This window comes from Papio anubis, chromosome 1 (assembly GCF_008728515.1).
Source record: "Papio anubis isolate 15944 chromosome 1, Panubis1.0, whole genome shotgun sequence".
Taxonomy (NCBI): Eukaryota; Metazoa; Chordata; class Mammalia; order Primates; family Cercopithecidae; genus Papio; species Papio anubis.
Window position 1 is genome coordinate 25,343,256 of NC_044976.1, and position 22,570 is coordinate 25,365,825.

The 22,570-nt window shown below is 50.1% G+C and overlaps 1 protein-coding gene across 1 annotated transcript; it reads left to right on the plus strand.

Annotated features, from left to right (window-relative positions):
- The first annotated feature begins 13,459 nt into the window (after positions 1-13,459).
- Positions 13,460-13,849, plus strand: LOC101025074 (40S ribosomal protein S27). Its single transcript, XM_009202796.4, has one exon. It carries the CDS (start codon positions 13,519-13,521, stop codon positions 13,771-13,773), a length of 255 nt encoding a protein of 84 aa, XP_009201060.1. The 5' UTR covers positions 13,460-13,518; the 3' UTR covers positions 13,774-13,849.
- Positions 13,850-22,570: the final 8,721 nt, after the last annotated feature.

The following is a 22,570-nucleotide window of genomic DNA, read 5'->3' on the forward strand; positions in this document are numbered from 1 at the left end:
TGTAATCCCAGCTACTCGGGAGGCTGAGGAAGGAGAATTGTTTGGACCTGGAAGGTGGAGGTTGCAGTGAGGCAATATTGCACCACTGCAGCCTAGCCTGTGCGGTGGGAGCGAGACTCCATCTCAAAAAAAAAAAAAAAAAAAAAGAAAACCCTAAAGATAAACCCAAACCCTCTTGTGTGACTCTCTCTTGAGTCTGCCCACACTCCCGCTCAGTGTGTACTTTTTGCTTTGCAATAAATCTCGGTATTTTCACTACTTTCTGACTCATTCGGGAATTGCTTCTCGCAATGGCATCAAGAACCTGGACACTGGCTGGGTTGAGGTTCTGCTGGCTTTGGGGGACCTTCCCCAGCCCACCAGTATCAAGAAAGCAATTTCCTTGGATTCAACACCTCTATCCGTTCACCTGGGTCTGTGCCTCGTCGTTTTCAGCCTCCACTCCTGCCCCTGAGAATGACCCCTGCTTGCTCCTTTCCAAGGCTACACCTCCATTTGTATACCACATCTCATCCTTCTCACAAGCTCAAGGCCTTTGCTCCAGCAAGTGTCCCTCTGTCCCTGACTAGATCATTCCAATCACCATTAAAATATGATCTCTTGGGCCAGGAGTAGTGGCTCACACCTATATTCCTAGCACTTTGGGAAGCCTAGGCAGGAAGGATCACTTGAGGCCAGGAGTTCAAGACCAGCCTAGGCAACACAGGAAGACCCTGTCTCCAAAATAAAATAATGAAAAACAATTAGCCGCGCGTGATGGCTCACACTTGTAGTTCTAGTTACTTGGGAGGCTGAGGCAGAAGAATTACTTGAGCATGACAGTTCAAGGCTGCTGAGCTATGATTGCGCCACTGTACTCTAGCCTGGGCGAGAGTGAGATCCTGTCTCAAATAATAATAATAATCTGCCAGCTCGGAGTGGGTGGTCACACTATATCCCATAGAACTAGGAGGCCAAGGTGAGGATCATCTGAGGTCAGGAGTTTGAGATCAACCTGGGCCACAACATGGAGGAACCCTGCCCTACCAAAAAATACAAAAACAGCCTGGCATGGTGAGCAAGTATGTTTGTAATCCCATTCACTGGGAGGCTGAGGCAAGAGAATTGCTTGAAGCTGGGAGGCAGAGGTTGCAATAAGCCGAGATCGCACCATTGTACTCCAGCCTGGGCGACAAGAGTAAGACTCTGTCTCAAAAACAATAATAATAATAAATAATAATAATAATAATAATAATAATTTATTGCGTCTAAAAAAAAGAAAATGCACAACAAAACCAAGAGCCTCTCTTGACCCCAAGCCTCTCCTCTTCTATCCCACTTCTCTCTCTCTTTTTTTTTTCTTTTTTTTAAGCCAGAGTCTCTCTCTGTCACCAAGCTAAAGTGCAGTGGCTCCCTCTTGGCTCACTGCAAACTCCACCTCCCCCATTCAAGTGATTCTCCTGCCTCAGCCTCCCAAGCAGCTAGGATTACAGGTGCCCACCCCTTCGCCTTGCTAATTTTTCTATTTTTAGTAGACACAGCGTTTCACATGTTAGCCAGGATGGTCTCAAACTCCTGACCTCAGGTGATCTGCCCACCTCGGCCTCCCAAAGTGTTGGGATTACAGGCGTGAGCCAACATGCCTGGCCCCCATTTCTCTGTATAGCAAAACTCTTTGACAGCATCTACAATTGTTGCTGCTTTCAGGGTTCTCCTGTTCGCTCTTGCATACACTTCAGCCTGGCTTCTGTTGCCAGCACTCTACCCAAACTGCTTTTGTCAGAGTCGCCAGTGACCTTCACATTGCCAAATCTAATTTTATTTATTTATTTATTTATTTATTTATTTATTTATTTATTTATTGAGATGGAGTTTCACTCTTGTTGCCCAGGCTGGAGTGCAGTGGCGCAGTCTCGGCTCACTGCAACCTTCACATCCCGGGCTCAAGTGATTCTCCTGCCTCAGCCTCCCAAGTAGCTGGGATTACAGGCATATGCCACCATGACTGATTAATTTTGTATTTTTAGTAACAATAGGGTTTCACCATGTTGGCCAGGCTGGTCTTGAACTCCTGACCTCAGGTGATCCGCCCACCTTGGCCTCCCAAAGTGCTGGGATTACAAGCGTGAGCCACTGTGCCCAGCCAATTATTTTTATAAAAGAACAACTTCAATGAGATATAACTCACGTAACATATAATTCATCCGTTTTTTAAAAACTGTTTGTTTGTTTGTTTGTTTATTTAGAGATGGAGTCTGGCTCTGTCACCAAGGCTGGAGTGCAATGGTGCAATCTTGGCTCAATGCAACCTCTGCCTCCTGGGTTCAAGTGATTATCCTGTCTCAGCCTCCCAAGTAGCTGGAATTACAGGTGTGTGCACCACTACTCCTGGCTAATTTTTGTATTTTTAGTAGAGATGGAGTTTTGCCGTGTTGGTGAGACTGGTCTCGAACTCCTGACCTCAAGGGATCCACCTATCTCAAGCTCCCAAAGTGCTGGGATTACAGGCATAAGCCACCGCGCCTAGCCTATATGTTTTCATTTCTCTTCAGTATACATTCAGGAGTAGAAATGTTGGTTGTAAGGTAATTTTTTTGTTTAGCCATTTGAGGAACTGTCAGACTGCTTTCCAAAGCAGCTGCACCATTTTTCATTCTCACTAGCAGTGTTTGAGGACTCCAATTTCTCCACATCCTCACCAACACTTGTTGATTACTGTCCTTTTTGACTATAGCCATCCTGATGGGTGTGAAATAGTGTCTCATTGTGGTTTTGATTGCATTTTCCTGATGGCTAATGAGGTGAGTATCTTTTCATGTGCTTATCGGTCATCTGTATCTTTGGAGAAATGTTAATTGAGTTCCTTTGCCGATTTTTAAATTGTGCTATTTATTATCATTGAGTTGTAAGGGTTCTTTATTTATTCTAGATACAATCCCTTATATGATTTGCAAAATTTTTTCCCATTTTAATTATTAATTCTTAATCCTCATATTTTATTTAACCTCTAAATTGCCCAAGACACAGCTGATCATTCCTTCTTTGTAATTCTTTCTTTTTTCTTTCTTTCTCTTCTCTTCTCTTTTCTCTCTCTCTCTCTCTCTCTCTCTCTCTTCTTTCTTGATGGATTCTCACTTTGTCACCCAGGCTGCAATCTCTGCTCACTGCAACCTCTGCTTCCCAGGTTCACTCAGCCTCCCAAGTAGCTGGGATTACAGGTGCCCGCCACCACACCTAGCTAATTGTTGTATTTTTAGTAGAGACAGGGTTTCACCACATTGACCAGGCTGGTCTCGAACTCCTGACCTCAGGTGATCCGCCTATCTCGGCCTTCCAAAGTTCTGGGATTACAGTCGTGAGCCAATGTGCCTGGCTCCTTTTAATACTTTCTTCCTTTGGCTTTTTTTTTTTTTTTTTTTTTTTTTTTGAGACAGAGTCTTCTCTGTTGCCTGGACTGGAGTGCAGTGGTGTGATCTCTGCTCACTGCAACCTCTGCTTCTGAGATTCAAGTGATTCTGGTGCCTCAGCCTCTGGAATAGCTGGGATTACAGGCACAGGCCACCATGCCCAACTAATTTTTGTATTTTTTGGTAGAGATGTGGGTTTCTCCATGTTGGCCAGGCTGGTCTCAAACTCTTGGCCTCAAGTGATCCACCCGCCCCAGCCTCCTGAAGTGCTGGGATTACAGGTGTGAGCCACCATGCATGGACCTTCCCTTGGCTTCTAAAATACCACAGTGTCCTAGTTTTCCTTCTGTTTCACTGACTGCTGTGGTTTCCTCCATATCCACTCAGCCTCTAAAGAATGAAATGCCCAGGACTTACTCCCTGGTCTTCTGTTTTCTGTCTACACTCATTCCCTTGGTGATCTCACCAGTCCCAAGCTTGAAATACCATCTCTGTGCTGGCAAATCCCAGATTTATTTATTTATTTATTTATTTGTTTATTTATTTATTTAATTTTTTTTTGAGACAACATCTCACTCACTCTGTCACCCAGGCTGGAGTATAGTGGTGTGATCTCGGCTCACTGCAACCTCTCTCCCGAAATCCCAAATTTATATATTTCAGTCCAGAGCTCTGTCTGGCACTCCAGGCTCATTTATTTAATTTTAGTCAACATCTCTACTTTTATGTTTGTAGTCATCTCAAATTTTGCATGTTCAATGTTGACTTCTTGAACTGAAGTCCTAGCAAATGGCAAATTCCAGTTCTTGGCCCCAAGCCCTGAAGCCACTTTCCACTCCTTTTTCTCTCACACTGCACTTTTGATTTGTCAGCAAGCCCTGTCGGCTCTGCCTTCAGAACCCAGACAGGCCCTGACCACATCTCGGCCCCACCCCCAGCTTACTGCCACCTCTGTGGTCTAAGCCACGCCCCACTCTCCAGGATTTTTGGAGCCTTTCTGCCTTGTGCTTCTCACCTACAGTGTTTTCAACCCAGCAAGCCAGTGTGATCCTTTTTAAACCTAAGTCAGATCATGTAATTTTAATGCCTCCTTCTCATTTGGAGTAAAAGCCACAATCTCCTGCCACACCCCTTCCCTTATCAGGGGCAGCCATACTGGCCTCCCTGATGTGCCTCAACCATGCCAGGCACGCTCCCACCTCGGGGCCTTGCAACTGCTCTTCCATCTGCCTGGCATGGTCTCCTTTGATCCCCACATGGCTGCTCCCTCAATTCCTCCAGGTCGTTTTCTCCATGTCTGCTGTTCTCAGGGAGGCCTTCTCTGACTATCCAATTAGAATGGCACCTCCGCTCCCCACACCTGCTGGCCTCTTCTCTATTTCCAAAGTACCTAACACCGTCTACCATGCTGCGTATTTACCTATTTATTGCCCCATTTCCCGCCCCTGGAACCAAAGCTCCAGGAGAGCAGGGATTTTGTTTTCTATGTAATCCAGCACCTGAAACCTGTGTATGCTCAGTAAATATTCATGGGATGAGTGAAGGTGATACAGGACTAATATGGGTCGCAGAAGAATGGAAAATTCCAGGCAGCAGTTTCACATGACTAGCAAAAGGAAGCTGTTGAAATAACTGCAGAAGCTAAGGGCTCATAAGACCCTGAAAAATCAGGGCATGGGCCAAGCTAGCTGAGACCAACTGGACACAGCATGGCACTGGATTTGACCTAGGTTTCTCCTAGGACCTCATTATACGCTCATTAACATACTAAAAATCACACACCCACCAGCCCCACAATAGTTCCCATATTTGGTGTAAAAATGGGTGGCACCACAGTTCCAAGAAATCTCCACCTTTTTCCAGTAACTTTCATAAATATTCCACCCCTTGGTTAAAGAAATCTATAAAAATAGAAACCATAGCCGGGCACGGTGGCTCACGCCTATAATCCCAACACTTTAGGAGGCCAAGGTGGGCGGATCACATGAGATCAAGAGTTTGAGACCAGCCTGGCCAACATGGTGAAATCCCGTTTCTACTAAAAATACAAAAAATTAGCTGGGCATGATGGCACATGCCTGTAATCCCAGCTACTCAGGAGGCTGAGGCAGGAGAATCGCTTGAACCCGGGAGGTGGAGGCTGTAGTGAGCCAAGATCACGCCATTGCACTCCAGCCTGGGCAACAAGAGCAAGACTTTGCCTCAAAAAAAAAAAAAGAAGAAGAAAAAAAAAAAAAAACCGCAAAGCCCCTTGTGCGATTCTTTCTTGAGTACACCGGCACTCCCCTCTTGAGTGTGTGTACTTTTAAAACTTTAAAAAAAATTTTTTTGAGACAGGGTCTCACTCTGTGGCCCAGGCTGGGAGTGCAGTGGCACAATCACAGCTCACTGCAGCCTCAACCTCCAGGGCTCAAGCTATCCTCCCACGTCAGCCTCCTGAGTAGCTGGGACTACAGGCACTCGCCACCACACCCAGCTAATTTTTGTAATTTTTGTAGAGATGTTGCCCAAGCTGGTCTTGAACTCCCAAGCTCAAGCAATCCGGGATTACAGACATAAGCCACCGTGCCCTGTCAAAGCTCCAGTTCTTCTTTTTTTGTTGTTGTTTTTGGTTTTTGTAATTTTTAGTAGAGACGGTTCTGTTAGCCAGATGGTCTCTCGATCTCCTGACCTCGTGATCCGCTCCATTTCGGCTCCCTCCCAAAGTGCTGGGTGGCTTGAGCCACCAAGGCCGCTTTTTCGCTTTTTTTTTGAGACAGAGGTTCTCTCTTGTTGGCCAGGCTGGAGTACAATGGCGTGATCTCGGCATACTGCAACCTCCGCCTCCAGGGTTGAAGAGATTCTCCTGCCTCAGCCTCACAAGTAGCTGGGATTACAGGCATGCCACCACCGCTAATTTTGTATTTTTAGCAGATGGGTTTCTCCATGTTGGTCAGGCTGGTCTTGAACTCCCCACCTCAGGTGATCCACCTGCCTTGGCCTCCCAAAGTGCTGGGATTACAGGCGTGAGCCCACCGGCCAAAGCTCCAGTTCTTGTCCCATCTTGGTCTCTTATTGCCAAGTGACCTGGTGCAAACCCCTTAACTGGTTTCCCTCGGCTGTCCTCCTCTATTCATTAGGTCATGACCATCTATGCCTCAGGGCTGCATAAAAGACCCAGTGTGTGAGCAGTGTCTGGCATGTAGTCAAGGCTGGCTTGCCCTCCTCAGGAAACCACCAATTCTGCTAATTTGGCACAAGCTTCAGACAGGTGTGGGATTTCGTGGTGCGGGGATACAGTGGAGTGGGAGAAGGAAGGTAGAAGAGAGAGGGGACACCAGAGAAAGGCAGACGAGGCCCTGAGAGAGAGAATCTGCAGGCCAGAGGCTGGACTTGAAGGCTGGTGAGGCACAGAAGCCTGAGCTGTCCCTGGTGGGATGAGCAGGGCAGATGGTTCCAATCTCCCTTCCCTCAGGTGTGGAGCTGCTCATGAAGCCCCTCCCTGTCTAGAAGCTGGTTCAGCCCATCTGACCGACCCTGTAGGGAGGCAGGCAGAGATGAGTGGGTGAGAGTCATTTCACAGGTGAAGAAACTGAGGCTCAGGGAAGGTGGCGATTTATGCCTCTGTCTCATCTCTGCCAGGGTAGAAGCTCCTGGGATTCAGTTTCATTTAGTTCCTGTTTCTTGCTCTCAGGGCCAATGCTGTTGATTGAAACCGAGTGAGTGCTCCTCAGTAGTTTCCCAGCCCCACCAGACCCTACCTTTGTAACAAGTATCAGTATCTTGCAATGCCCCTTTCCTATAACAGAATACATCTATAGATTATGTGATCTATTTATACACTACTAATTTATTTATTTATTTATTTTTTGAGATGGAGTTTCACTCTCATTGTCCAGGCTGGAGTGCAATGGCATGATCTTGGCTCACTGCAACCCTCCTCCCAGGTTCACAGCCCCTGCCTGAGTCTCCCAAGTAGCTAGATTGCAGGCATGTGCCACCATGCCCACACTGTGCATTTAGTAGAGCTGGGGTTTCACCATGTTGGGCAGGCTGGTCTCGAACTCCTGACCTCAAGTGATCCACCCACCAGCCTCCCAAAGTGCTGGAATTACAGGCGTGAGCCACCATGCCTGGCCTTTATACACTACTAATATAGCAGTGGGATGAGCCAAGCATAGACAAACCTCAGACACCGGATTAAAAGAAGGAAGAGAGGTTTTTATTCGGCCGGGAGCATCGGCAGACTCGAAATTCAAGAGCCGAGCTCCCCAAAAGAAATTCTTGGATCTTTTAAAGGCTTACAAGTGTAAGGGGTCCACGAAAGGGTCGTGATAAGTCGAGCAAGCCGTGGAAACGTGATCAGCTGGCATGCATTAGCTACTGCACCAAAAAAGTTTTACAATGCTTTTTTTCATACAGTGTCTGGAATTTACAGATAACACAAGTAGTTTAGGCCAGGGGTTGATGTTATTATTATTACTTTGTTTAACTCCTAGGGCTGGGGGGTGGTGCCAAGGTTGTCTGGCTATTTATCTTACTTTTGTTTCTTTCTCTCTTTCCTCCTGTCTTGTGAACTAGGCAAGGTAGGGGGAGGAGGGCAGCAGGAGTAGTAGTGGTCTCCTTCCTTACTAATTTTGAAGAAAAAAAAAAATCAATGTCCTAACTGAAAGTAAGAAAATAAAAGTAAAATCAGGTCGGGCGCGGTGACTCACTCCTGTAATCCCAGCACTTTGGGAGGCCGAGGCGGGCAGATCACGAGGTCAGGAGTTCGAGACCATCCTGACCAACATGGTGAAACCCTGTCTCTACTAAAAATGCAAAAATTAGCCAGGCATGGTGGCGTGTGCCTGTAATCCCAGCTACGTGGGAGGCTGAGGCAGGAGAATTGCTTGAACCCAGGACATGGAGGTTGCAGTGAGCCGAGATAGCGCCACTGCACTCCAGCCTGGATGACACAGTGAGACTCTGTCTCAGAAAAAAAAAAAAGGGCCAGGCGCAATGGCTCACGCCTGTAATCCCAGCACTTTGGGAGGCCGAGGCAGGTGGATCACGAGGTCAGGAGATCGAGACCATCCAGGCTAACACGGTGAAACCCTGTCTCTACTTAAAAAAAAAAAAATTTACCGGGGCGGGGGGGGGGACCCCTAAACCCAACAAAAAAAAAAAAAAAAAAAAAAAAAAAAAAGTGAACCTGGGAGGCGGAGCTTGCAGTGAGCCGAGATCGCGCCACTACACTCCAGCCTGGGCGACAGACTGAGACTCCGTCTCAAAAAAAATAAAAAGAAAGAAAAGAAAAACAATCTATAATCTCTCTCTCTCTTTTTATTTTTTATATTTTATTTTATTCTTTTGAGACAGAGTCTCGCTCTGTCGTCCAGGCTGGAGTGCAGTGGCGCGATCTCGGCTCATTGCAACCTTAGCCTCCAGGGCTCAAGCGATTCTCCTGCTTCAGCCTCCAGAATGGCTGGGTTTATAGGCACTCACCACAACACCCAGCTAAGTTTTGTGTTTTTAGTAGAGACGGGGTTTTGTATTTTAGTAGAGACAGGGTTTCACCATGTTGACTAGGCTGGTCTTAAACTCCTGACCTCAGGTGACCCACCCGCCTCGGCCTCCCAAAATGCTCCCAAAACGCGGTGGCGTGAGCCACCACGCCCAGCCTATTTATTTGTTTAATTAATTAATTAATTAGAGACAGAGCCTCGCTCTGTTGCCCAGGCTAGAGTGCAGTGGCTCAATCAAGGGTTATCGTAATCTCTGTCTCCTAGGCTGAATCTATTCTCCCACCTCAGCCTCACCAGTAGCTGAGACTACAGGTGCACACCACCACACCCGGCTAATTTTTTTTTTTTTTTTTCCAGAGACTGGGTCTCGCAGTGTTGCCCAGGCTGGTCTTGAATTCCTGGGCTCAAGTGGTCCGCCCTCCTCAGCCTCTCAAAGTGCTGGGATTACAGGCATGAGCCACCACGCCGGCCTTGTCTTTTTTTTTGAGACGGAGTCTCACTGTCACCAGGCTGGAGTGCAGTGGCGTAATCTCGCCTCACTGCAACCTCCGTCTCTCGGGTTCAAGCGATCCTCCCTGCCTCGGCCTCCTGAGTAGCTAGGACTACAGGTGCGCACCACCGCGCCCAACTAATTTTTTTTTTTTTTGTATTTTTAGCAGAGACGGGGTTTCACCACGTTGGCCAGGGTGGTCTCCATTCCTTGACCTCGTGATCCGCCGGCCTCGGCCTCCCAAAGTGCTGGGATTATAGTCGTGAGCCACCACGTCTGTCTTTTTAAAACCTGTAAATACTCAGGCCTACTCTTGTAGAAAAAAGGCTTCTCAAATTTGAATGTGCCCGGGAGTCACCTGCGGCTCCTGGGAAAATGCAGGTTCTGAGTCAGCAAGTCTGGGGCTAGACCTGAGAGCCTGCATTTCTAACCTGCTCCCAGGTGGTGCCCAGTTATTGCTCCGCAGGCTGGCAAAAGATGACCTTGGCTGCAGATCTGAGGGGCTGCGAAGCTCAGGGCGTCCAGTTCCCGGAGTGTCCCCTGCCCAGAACCGTCCCCTCCCAGACCCCAGTGAGGGTCAGCCCTCTTCCAGGCCTGCCCTAGACCGCTGCCCAGGGAAGCGCCCGCACTGCCGCAGCCGCAGCCGCCCAGTCTGATTCCTGGCAACCACTTGGCTGGGCGCCCGCTGCAGCGACAGCATTTCCCACGGGAGGAGCCGCGCCGGGAATGGGCCGCGGGGGAGGGAGGGAGGCCCCGCCCCGGGAATTGTCCTCTGAAGGGGCGGGGCATGGGCGTCCCCGGCCCTGCTAGCCCCATCTCCTTCCCTGTCCCTGCTTGGGTGAGTAAATTCCTAGTGCTTTGATTCGCTTGCCCCTCCTTCCGTCCCTCCCCACTTCCTCCTCGCTCGCTGGTTCCCTCCACCTTCAGTCTGAGCTGCGCCCTTACAATGGGGAGCCCGCGGTGACCCGGCTGTTCCCTATCCGCCACCTCCCTCCAGGCAGGAGGCTTATGGAGGGCTATTGCTGGTCTGGGCAGGGCAGGGGCCGTGCTTCCTGGGGAGGACGGAGGAGGTCTCCCACCCGCGATAACGAGGCCAGGCTAAACTGCTTTCCCGACTCTGCTGGAAGGCAAAACATGAGCCCCTAACAACAGCAACTGTCCTTCCCTCCCAGGAGGACTGCACTCTACAGTTTACAGGACACTTTTCTTGCCACTGTCATGTTTTATCCTCATAAACTCGGTATTCTTGCCATTTCACAGATGGCAAAACTGAGGTCCAGAGAGGCCAAGTCACTAGGACAAGGTGCCAGAGCTCAGAGGACATTCCAGGACCTGAACCTGGTATACCATACATGTTGTAGGAGAAGCTTTCTGGATCTTCTGGGCCTGGATTATCCAGGAATACCATTCCAACCCTTGAACTTGGGGCTCTAAATTTCCATCAGGATCCTTTTTTTTTTTTCTTTAGAGACAGTTTCCCTTTGTTGCCCAGGCTGGGGTGCAGTGGTGCAATCTCGCAACCTCTGCCTCCCAGGTTGTAAGAGATTCTTCTGCCTCAGTCTCTGGAGTAACTGGGATAACAGGCATGCACCACCATGCCCTACTGCTTTTGTATTTATTTATTTATTTATTTATTTATTTATTTATTTTTTTTTTCGAGAAAAGTCTCACTCTTATCCCCCAGGTTTGAGTGCAATGGCTCCATCTCGGCTAACTGCAACCTCTGCCTCCCGGGTTCAAATGATTCTCCTGCCTCTGTCTCCCAAGTAGCCGGGATTAAGTCTCCTGCCACCACGCCCAGCTAATTTTTGTATATTGTAGTAGAGACGGAGTTTCACCATGTTGACCAGGCTAGTCTCGAACTCCTGACCTCAGGTGATCCACCCACCTCGGCCTCCCCAAGTGCTGGGATTACAGGCATAAGTCACTGTGCCCGGCCTGCTTTTGTATTTTTAATAGAGACGGGGTTTCGTCATCTTGGCCAGGCTGGTCTCGAACACCTGACCTCAGGTGATCCACCTGTCTTGGCCTTCCAAAGTGCTGGGATTACAGGCATGAGCCACCCCACCTGGCCACCATCAGGATCCTTAACTTTGAATACCAGAGCTGGAAGGCTAAACCATTATACAGAGGGGGAAACTGAGGCCCACGAAGGGGAAGGGTCTTGCCCAAGCTCAGAAGCCAGATAAGGTTCTGACCCCCACTCCTTAGAGTCTCAGATGAAGTTTCTGGGCCTTTCACAGCTCCCTGTCTTTCCTGCTTGAGCAACTGGGGCCTGTGTTTGGGTACAATGGGTGGGAGGGGTTAGGGCAAGAATCCTCCAAATCAAAGCATGCACCCAGCAGGGAAGGGGAGAAGATTTAGTGCCTCTGAAAATACACTTTGCCTTTAGGCTTTATTTCCTAAGACAGAGATGTGTCACTAAAGCAAGGAGATGATAGTGGGTTTTGACTTGATTTTGTTTTTCACTATTTTGCTTCCCAGGCAGGAGGCCCAAGCCCTGACAACAGAGGTGAGAGAGGCTGTGCCAGCCCTGCTCGGGGCATTTTTGGGCTCAAGGGCCAGACTCTGCCTCCAGTCTAGGGCCAAGCTGGGGCCTGTGGCAGGATCAGATAGAGGTGAGTGCATTTTCTGTGAGTGACCCCATTGAGGCCTAGCCCAGAACAGGTGGGGGCTCTGTGTGGGCCTGGGTGGAGATCTTTCTCACTGGGCACAGACTCAGTTTATGACCAAGGTCAGGGCCCATCCTGGGATCAGGGAACAGGGAGAAGCAGCTCTTAGCTTCTCCCAGGACAGAACCAGCCCAGGATTCTTGCTCTAGGAGGGTGAGTCAGGCAGGCCTCTTGGAGTCCACAGGTCTTAGGCTCTTGGGCTGGAGCACAGGCTCTGGGTGAAGGTGATGTCCGTGAGCTGAGGTCCAGGCTCTCTGGCTCACCAGTGGGTGGCTTTTCAGGGCAGATGAACCCCCCATCTCTACCCACATTCCCCACCTTACAGCTCAACCACCAGGACTCTGTGAACATGACTGGCCATCTCCTTCCACTGCTCCTACTTAAGGTCCTGGTGCTTACACAGGAAAGTGGTACCACAACCAGCTTTTTCTAGTGGCAGCTGGACTTGTGGTCGGGGGGGCGCAGCTTCTCTAACTGTCCTCAGGGCTCTGTCCAGAGGTATGGATTCTGGTAAACTGGCTAGCTGGAAAGAATAACCAAAAGCCCTCCACCATGGTCAATTTCAGGCTACACGCATGACATCACTACACGTGAAGTTGCAAAGAGATGTGCAGAATTGGCTCCAGAACCCCCCTGTCCCTGTCCCAGGACAGTCCCGTTGCCTTCCACGGGGCCCAGAAAGGTGCTGGGGTCCTGCTGGCTTACCAAGTTAGGGTACCCTCGAGGACTTCCTGTCCTGCCCTTGTGCCTGTTGGTGTGAGGTGACTGTGATTATGATTGTGGCTATAGCTGACATTGTGATTGTGATGGTTACTGGTGTCTTTTCAGTGATGGGGAGAAGAGGCCAGTCAAGGAAGTGCCTCTGTCACTCAAGGGACACTGCCAGGTGCCCAGGAGTATGAAGGCCAATTAGGGCCCAGGGTCCTCAGGGCTGTGTTGTGGCTCTATGCAGGAAACTGGAAACCTGATGTGACCTAATGGACACATCTCCTGCCACTCTCCCCTCCCTCCACTGTGCAGTGATCACCTGGCCTCATGCTGCACTGAGGAGACAGGAACCCAGCTGTGGGATGCACTCACCTTTCCATGGTGTAATCTGTATTCCCACCTGTACCACGCCCATCTTCTCCTTCCTGACTCCCATCTGAGGTTGAGTCCCTCCTCTTATCAAAGGACAGTCTTTTTCTTTGAGATAGAGTCAGCTCACTGCAACTTCTGCCTCCCCAGTTCAAGCAATTCTCCTGTCTCAACCTCCTGAATAGCTGGGATTACAGGCGTGCACCACCATGCCTGGCTAATTTTTTTGTATTTTTAGTAAAGATGGGGTTTCACCATGTTGGCCAGGCTGGTCTCGAACTCCTGACCTCAAGTGATCCTCCCACCTTTCCCTCCCAAAGTGTTGGGATTACAGACGTGAGCCACCACTCCAGTCCTAAAAGACAGTCCTGCTTTTTCCGGCGGTGACGACCTACCCACACGAGAACATGCCTCTCGCAAAGGATCTCCTTCATCCCTCCCCAGAAGAGGAGAAGAGGAAACACAAGAAGAAACGCCTGGTGCAGAGCCCCAATTCCTACTTCATGGATGTGAAATGCCCAGGATGCTATAAAATCACCACGGTCTTCAGCCATGCACAAACGGTAGTTTTGTGTGTTGGCTGTTCCACTGTCCTCTGCCAGCCTACAGGAGGAAAAGCAAGGCTTACAGAAGGATGTTCCTTTAGGAGGAAGCAGCACTAAAGGCACTCTGAATCAGGATGAGTGGGAAACCATCTCAATAAACACATTTTGGATTAAAAAAAAAAAAAAAAAAAAAGACAGTCCTTAGTGGCTTCCCATTGGCTGGAATAAAATGCTGATTCTTTATGGGAGACTTTAGCCTCATCTCCCCCTCACATCCCCGGCTCCTTGTGTTCCAGTTTCCATTGGCTCCTTTTCCGTTCTACAAGCACAACAAGCTTGTTCCTACCTCAGGGACTTGGAGCCCACAGTTGCCTCCTAGTCTCTGCATGTCTGGTTCCTCATCCTCCCAGTCTCTTTGTTGTGGTCGGCCCAGCACTGATCGTCTGCGGTTGCCTTGTTTACTGCAGTGTTTGTTTACTGACTTGTTTCAGGGTCTTCCCTACAAGAGTGTAAGCTCCATGAGGGCAGTGTGCTCATTCTCTGTGGTACCTGGAATCTGGCTGGTACCAGATAAATGCACATGGAATATGTATATACATGTCTGTGTTTATTTCCCCTTTTTGTCCCTGGGCCGTTGTTAACATCTTGTTTGCAGGTCCAAGCCTGGTTTCTTCTCTCCACTGGGCTATAAAGGGAATGGGCCAAGTGTCCCCCCAACATTTGGGCCAGAATATGAAAGAAGGGCTAGTACTCTGTAGGCGCCCCGGTGGTGGGGGCAGCAGAGGTTGCTGGGTGAGCCCAAGGGGCTTTGAGCCTCCTGGGGTTGAGAAGTCCGGGAGCCTCCAACTTTGATTTGCTTTTGGTACAGAGGGCAGCATTTCCTCCAGCTTCTGTGTGTGTCCCGGCCCCCGGGCTTCCTCTCTGAGCAGGACTTTCGTTGTTTTCTGTCTGCCCTGTGCCCATTTCCTCCTTCCTCCCTCACTCCTGAGGATGAGATCCTCCTCTTATCAAAGGACAGCCCTTCCTGTCTTCCCATTACATCCAAAGCCCCTTTCTCTTTGGGGAGGAGCCCCCACTACGTGAGTCTTGACGGACATCTGGGCCCTATCGCCCACTATAGAAGCTGGAGGGGACCACAGACGCCTCTTCCTACTCCCCGGCAGGGAGGACATGGGCACATAACCTGCGGCGGCCAAGGCGCATAGCCCAGGGCTTGGAGTGAGCGATGCCAAGACAGGAGGGTGAGAATTCATTTAGAAAGGTGGCCTTTGCCAGCCTGGCCAATATGGTGAAATCCTGTCTCTACTGAAAATTAAAAAAAAAAAAAATTAGCTGGGCATGGTGGCGCGTGCCTGTAATCCCAACTACTCAGGAGGCTGAGGCACGATAACTGCTTGAACCCGGGAGGCTGAGGTTGCAGTGAGCGGGATTGTGCCGCTGCATTCCGGCCTGGGTGACAGAGGGAGACTCTTCTCAAAAAAAAACAAAACAAAACAACTGGTCTTTGGTAGCAGTTGCCAATATGGTGTCTGGTGGTGACAGTGATGTCCAGGTGTCTTGCAGCAGGTTTGGCCTGTCCAATGCTGTCACTTCCTTCATTTCTGCTTTCATCTGAGCTTGGGAGGTAGTTTGAGAAGTCGCCGTTGCAGTTGTGGAGGGGTGGGGAGAGCAAGACCCCTTTGGAGAGGAGCTAACAGGGTTTCCTGCCCCAGAGCTCTGCCGCCACTCAGGTGCCCAGAACCCGCCACCCAAATTCCATTGTCTGAGAGCTCAGGGTTGAGCCCCCTCCCTCCTCCACCACATCTCCTGAGGCTCCTCCCACCAGGTATCCCAGCTGAAGAGGCTCTTCCCTGGGAACTGCTGCCTCAGCCCAGATTCAAGTCAGACAACAGGAAGGACTTCCTGACTGGGGGGGATGGGAGGCCCTGGACAAGGTCAGTGGGGGCATTTCTATCCCAAGACAAGGGACTGACTTCTGGAGGCCCTTTTCCAAATGACAGACAGAAAGAGCAGAGTTTTCTTCAACCTGGCCAGGGCAGGGAGAGAAGGTTTTTAGAACAGGGCAAAGCACGTAGGGCCAAAGAGCACCAAGGTTAAGAGCTCAGACTCTGGAGCTAGACTCCCTGTGTTACATCCCAGCTCTGTCACTAACTAGTTGTGTCATCCTGGGTAAGCTACTTAACTCTGCTTCAGTTTTTTTATCTGTAAAATAGGAGCAATAGTAGTACCTATCTCAGGAGGTTTAAATGAGTGAGTTGAAATTTGTAAAGTGTCAGAGCAGTGCCTGGCACAAAATGACCATTATATAAATTATTTATTTATTTATTTATTTATTTATTTATTTATTTATTTATTTGAGACGGAGTCTCACTCTGTCGGCCAGGCTGGAGTACAATGGCGCCATCTCAGCTCACCACAACCTCTGCCTCCCGGGTTCAAGCGATTCTCCTGCCTCAGCCTCCTGAGTAGCTGGGATTACAGGCATGCACCACCACGCCTGGCTAATTTTGCATTTTTAGTAGAAACGGGGTTTCTCCATGTTGGTCAGGCTGGTCTCCAACTCCCAACCTCAGGTGATCCACCCGCCTCGGCCTCCCAAAGTGCTGGGATTACAGACATGAGCCACCGCGCCCGACCATAAATGTTTAATAAAAGAAAGAAAAGATATTAGCTGCTTCCATTTGAGAGCTACCTGGCACTGGGCACCGTGCCATGTTCTTTATTTGCATTACCTCTAATCCCCACATTACACGGTAAGATAATTATTCTTGCTCCTATCCTGCAGATGAGGAAACTGAGGCCCAGAGAGGGGAAGTCAGTTGTCTAAGTTGACCTAGACGGATTCTTCGAGTTCCCTATTTTATCACACTCTTGCTTTTCTCCACCACAAAGGCAAAGCATTGATGAGGCAGGGGGAGGGACAAAATGGGTCTTCCAGAGGTGCTCTTGGACGCTCCCAGCCACACTACAGCCAAAAAGCCCTCCGTTCACAAACCATGCCGTCCTCGTCAGAATCTGGGAAGGGTTCCTAGTTGTGCAGGGTAAGTAGTATGCTCAGAGCCGCAAACATCTCATTAAGCAATTACCCCAGAGAGCACCAAGTCAAGGAAGTGACCTCACTGCCATGTCGACACCACCCTGCCGCCAGGGTGGGAGTAATGGGGGTAATCATGGACGTGGTGGCAATGACATTGATGGTGACGCTGAGTGATGAAAAGGTGATGGCTCTATTAGATCTTGATGTTGGCAGAGGAAGTGAGGGGGCTGGTAATGACTTGAGGGTAGTTCAGGTGATTGTTAATGGCAGTGGCAGATCACAGTCTTGGTGGAGAGGTGACAGTGGTAGTGGCGATTTGTGGGGCAGACGCTGTGGCTTGGCTCGCTCAAGTCCATTGCACCCTCCTAGCTGGGGTGGCTGGACAGCAAAGCACTGCCTGTCCCTTCCCTGTGGTGCCTGTGTAGGGACAGGCTCCACCAAGAGACTCACTGCAGCAAGGTTTGGAAGGCGGAATCCTCTCTGCTTCAGTTTCCTCATTTACAAAATAGGAATAGGCCGGGTGTAGTGGCTCTCGCCTGTAATCCCAGCACTTTGGGAGGCCGAGGCGGGCAGATCACCTGAGGTCAGGAGTTCGAGACTAGTCTGAGCAACATGGTGAAACCCTATCTCTACTAAAAATATAAAAATTAGCTGGGTGTTGTGGTGGGCACCTATTGTAATCCCAGCTACTCAGGAGGCTGAGGCAGAAGAATTGCTTGAACCTGGGAGGCGGAGATTGCAGTGAGCCGATATTGCACCATTGCACTCCAGCCTGGGTGACAAGAGTGAAACTGCATCTCAAATAAATAAATAAATAAATAAATAAAAATAAAATAAAATAGAAATAATAATAGAACAGTGCCTGTGGCACATAATAAGCACTATGTAAGCATTGGTTGTTGTTGCTAAATTGTCATTTTATTAATTTTAAGTTATTTTGTGCCCCCTTTTGGCTGTTTCTGCCAGCCTGCAAGGTCGTGGGAACACGAGGTTTTTCTGCACTGGCGATCTGGTGTCAGGTCTCCAGCATTTAAGGCTCCAGCCTTGTGCTTGCTCAGAAGTAGTCGCAGGGCTGAAAGCAGGGGTAGCAGCTTCTTAAATCCAGCTTTCTAATCCCTGCATTGAAGCTTCAGGGGTAAGCTTTTGAATTCACACCTCTGGCGTTGGCTTTCTCAGTGGGTCAAGTGTGGAAAGGTCTGGAATCATTCCTGGAGGCTTGGCTCATTGGGACTCTCTGATGGTTGTGCAAGGACCTACTGCCCTGTATTAAATACCTTTCTGCTAAAAACACCAAGAGGGGTTTCTATTTCCTGCATTGAGATAGACCCTGCTCTCACCAGACCCTGCCACGTTCTCTGCGTCCCCTCTTCTGGGTCCTCATCTCTGCTGCTCTTTCCTTGGCGTCATCATTGCCACCTCTATGCGTTCTGAAACTCCACCTTCCAGGCTCCCCCTCCCCGAGTCCTGTCCTCTCCTCTCCGTCTCTTCCTCTTCCTCCTTCATGGTGGGTCTTCTCGGGGGGCTGGCTGCCACGGCCTCACATGTCCCAAACTCACCACATGGTCTTCTCTCCCCAGTTTGGCCTCTGTCTTAGCCTGGGGCCCAAACCACAAAGAAAGCTGGGAGCCTCCCTAGAACTTGAGCCTCTTTCCACCCTCCACTCTGTCTGGGTCTTCTAACATTCAGTGAGCGCCTACTGTGTACTGGCCCAAGAAGCACCCAGAGTTGAGGTTGACCCAGCGTGGGCTCCTGGATGTATGTAAACACCTGTGAAGTTCCACAAATGAGAGGGATGATCTGTAATAAGTCTAGATTTTCAACAGTCAACAGGGAGGTTCAAAGACGCGGCCGCCTTGCCTCAGTTTGGGTCACCTCTAAAGGGCCCTTTCAGCCCCAGAATTCCCTGTGGAACAGGCTGAGGCCTCGGCCGTAACTTCTGCTTCTCACTCCCTTTTGGGGTGGTCCCTGAGAGCAGCCCCCCATAAGCTGCTGAGTGAGGATCTCCTCCAAGTCTGTTTCAGGACCCCGGAGCCCAGAGGTGACTGCCTCTGAGACAACCAACCAGCCATAGTAGAGGCTCTGGCTTGGCACCCACTGGAGTCCCCTGAGGGTCAGACTTTCCTGCCTCCTCCTTCTTTCTCCATTTCTGCAGCCACCACATGAGGCCAAGGTCATGGCGCATCTAAATCTCCACAGCTTCTTTAGTGGTTTCCCTCCCCTCTCTTGCCTCTTCTGACTCCTTCTCCACAGGGCAGCCAGAAGGATCCCAGCAGATCCAGGCAATCTACAGCTTAAGCCCTTCAAGGCTACCCATTGCTTTGACGATAAATTGAGCTCCTGACCCCAGGAGTTACCTCCCAGCTCTGCACACCTCCTCTCAGCTGCCGCAGCTGCCTCAAGGCTGCCTTCCTGGTCCCCACGCCTCCCTCCGCAGCAGGGCTCTTTTCCCTCAGCTCCTTTCCGGCCTTCAGATTTCAGTTAAATGTCCCATCCTCAGGGACAAGGGCATGCCTGCTCCCCAGGAGCAGCCTGTTACCGGTTAATGGGGAGGCTCAAAGGCCCGGCAACCTTGCCTCAGTTTGGGTCCACTCTGAAGGGCCTTCCCAGTTTCTCAGAGAAACCACTTCTTTTTTTTTTTTTTTTGAGGTGGAGTCTTGCTCGGTTGCCCAGGCTGGAGTGCAGTGGCGTGATCTTGGCTCACTGCAACCTCTGCCTCCTGAGTTCAAGTGATTCTTCTGCCTCAGCCTCCCAAGTAGCTGGAACTACAGGCACACACCACCACACCCAGCTAACTTTCAGGGAAACCACTTCTGATCCCCACCTGCCACCTCCACCAGGTGGATGCAGTCCCCGCTCCATCCTGCACTGGCTTCCTGTGGTTTTTGTTCTCAGCCCTTACCCACACTTTGCAATTGTCTTCATTTGTTTTTAACAAATATTTATTGAGCATCTCTTATGTACCAGGCATGTTCTAGGCTCTGATAGAGCAGTGGACAAGAGAGACAAGAATCCCTGCCCTGGACGAGGAAATAGACAATAACTAACAAATACAAAATAGAATGTGAGTTCTGGCTGGGCACGGTAGCTCAGGCCTGTAATCCCAGCACTTTGGGAGGCTGAGGTGGGCGGATCACCTGAGGTCAGGAGATCGAGACCAGCCTGACCAACATGGAGAAACCCTGTCTCTACTAAAAATACAAAATCAGCCTGGCATGGTGGTGCCTGCCTATAATCCCAGCTATTTGGGAGGCTGAGGCAGGAGAATCACTTGAACCAGGGAGGCAGAGGTTGTGGTGAACCGAGATCGCACCATTGCACTCCAGCCTGGGCAATAAGAGTGAAACTCCATCTCAAAAAAAAAAAAAGAATGTGAGTTCTATTTTTCTAGGCCGGTGCTCTGGAAGAAAGTGAGGCAGGGCAAGGGGAGGCAGGAAGGAAGGTGCTTTCTTGAGATGGTGACATTTGAACAGAGGCTGTTGTGGAATGAGAGAGGAAGACATGGGGACATCTAGTTGTGGAATATTCAGGGCAGAGGCCCAGAGGCAGGGATGTGCCTGTGAACTTGAGACACAGGGAGGCTAGTGTGTTGGGGGAAGGGAGCGAGGGGCAGTGGCCAGAGATGAGGTGGGAGAGGTGACAGGGTGCCCCATCATGTGGGGCCTCGTAAGTCACCAGGAGTTTGGGTTTTACTCTGCGTGGGGGTCCATGGAGGGTTCAGAGAGAGAGTGCACAGGAAGCTCACTGTGGCCGGGGTGGGGAACTATCCGAAGAAGGACACTGGGGCCTTGCTCATAGGACAGTGCACTCATCCTGAAAGAGATGGAGGGCAGCGTTGAGGTGAGAAGCATCTGGCCTTGGGATACAGAAGGCAGCACCCACAGCATGTGCCTGCAGGTTGGCTGAGACGGGGAGAGAGCGACTGCAAGGGTGACACCTGTGAAGGGAACCCCTGGCTTTTGTGTGATGACCTCATTACTCTCTGCCTTCCTTTCTGTTCAGGAGAACAGGGACATTGGTCTGGTGTGTTTGTTGGCCTGGAGTTTAGCCTATTACCTGGTAAAAAGTAGATGCTTTATGAATGTTTGTTGAATGACTGAATGAAACATGTGGCATATGCAGATCAAAGGAGATAGACAGATAGAAGGATAGATAGATAGATAGATAGATAGATAGATAGATAGAAAGATAGAAAGATAGATAGATAGATAGATAGATAGATAGACAGACAGACAGACAGACAGATAGATAGCACAGCCTCCAGCTCGCTCTGGCCACAAGGTGGGCATGCTGCCAAGCCAGCCTGGCATAGCCTCCCCTGGGAGCAACCTCCCTCCCACTCACAATCTGGCCCCTTGGAGTCTAGAGGGGCCCAGCTTGGAACAGCTGTGCCCAAAGGGTAGGCACAGGTGCCCAGGTTGGTGTCCACTCTGTGCTTCAGACCCCCGGGGTCTGAGCCAACTCCCCCACCCCTCGGGAGACATGGAAGAGATGTGATGGGGACACAGGACTCCAGGCAGGCTCCTCCCTTCCCTGGCTGCTCTTGCAGTCCTCTCTCCGGGGCAGGGGAAGCCCGCGGAGCTCGCCTTCCCCTGACTCAACTGGAGAAACAGTCAGCTGACCGTGGCCTCGGGTCCTTCATCCCATCTTATTGGTGCCCGTGGGCAAGCACTGGATCGCTATTGATCTTCAGGGGCTCTATCTGAGGCATTGGGGGTGAGAGTTAGCCTTGGACACTACTGTGAAGGTTCGTTGAGATTAATTTGCGGCACCTTGTGATTCCCTCACCTGGGCCCCCTATATTTTTCTCTCCTCACCCTTAGCCCAATTTTTTTTTCTCTCTCTCTCTTTTTTTTTTTTGAGACAGAGTCTCCCTCTGTCGCCCAGGCTGGAGTGCAGTGGCGCGATCTCAGCTCACTGCAACCTCCCCCTCCCGGGTTCACGCCATTCTCCTGTCTCAGCCTCCTGAGTAGCTGGGAGTACAGGCGCTCGCCACCACGTTCAGCTAATGTTTTGTATTTTTAGTAGAGATGGGGTTTCACCGTGTTAGCCAGGATGTTCTCGATCTCCCGACCTTGTGATCCGCCTGCCTCAGCCTCCCAAAGTACTGGGATTACAGGCGTGAGCCACCGCACCCGGCAACTCAATTTCTAACTACATATTTATTAGTGTGATTAACTACTGGATGTCTGTAAGCTGTCCAGGTGCAAGGACAGTGCCTACCTCGTTCACCAGGATATACTGGAAGCCCGGCACCATGCCTGGCTTATATAAGAGGCACTCTGTAAGAGCTGAATGAATGAATGAATGAACGGAGGGATGAATGAATGAAAGCACTTAGTAAAGTCTAAAGCAGGAGTGATGGGAAAGGACGGACGATACTAATTGTAAAATAACTACTGTCAAGCAGGCAGAGGCAGCAACACAGCAGGAGTTCCCCCAGCCTGTGGCTGGGCAGGCTGTACCCTGAGCGGCCTCCTCCCCACCGCACCTCTCCCTACACTCCGGGGTCACAAGCCTTGGTAAGGCTGAAAGTAACAACAGCTGTTTCACCGGTACTGCCTCATTTAACCTGCATGAGAGGATCTTGAGATGATGCTGTCATTATTCCCACTGTAAAGATTTGGAAACTGGGGCTCCGGGAGCTTCAGTAATTTACCTGAGATAAATGAATGGTGGGGCTGGGATTCACACACAGGTCTATCGAGGGTCACAGCCCCCCCGAGGGTTCATGTTGACACTCTCCTGCCCCTCTGGTCACCTTTAAACCTTCCAATCTCTTCATCCCCATCTTTTTCTTTTTCTTTTTTTTTTGAGATGGAGTCTTGCTCTGTCACCCAGGCTGGGGTGTGGTGGTGCCATCTCAGCTCACTACAACTT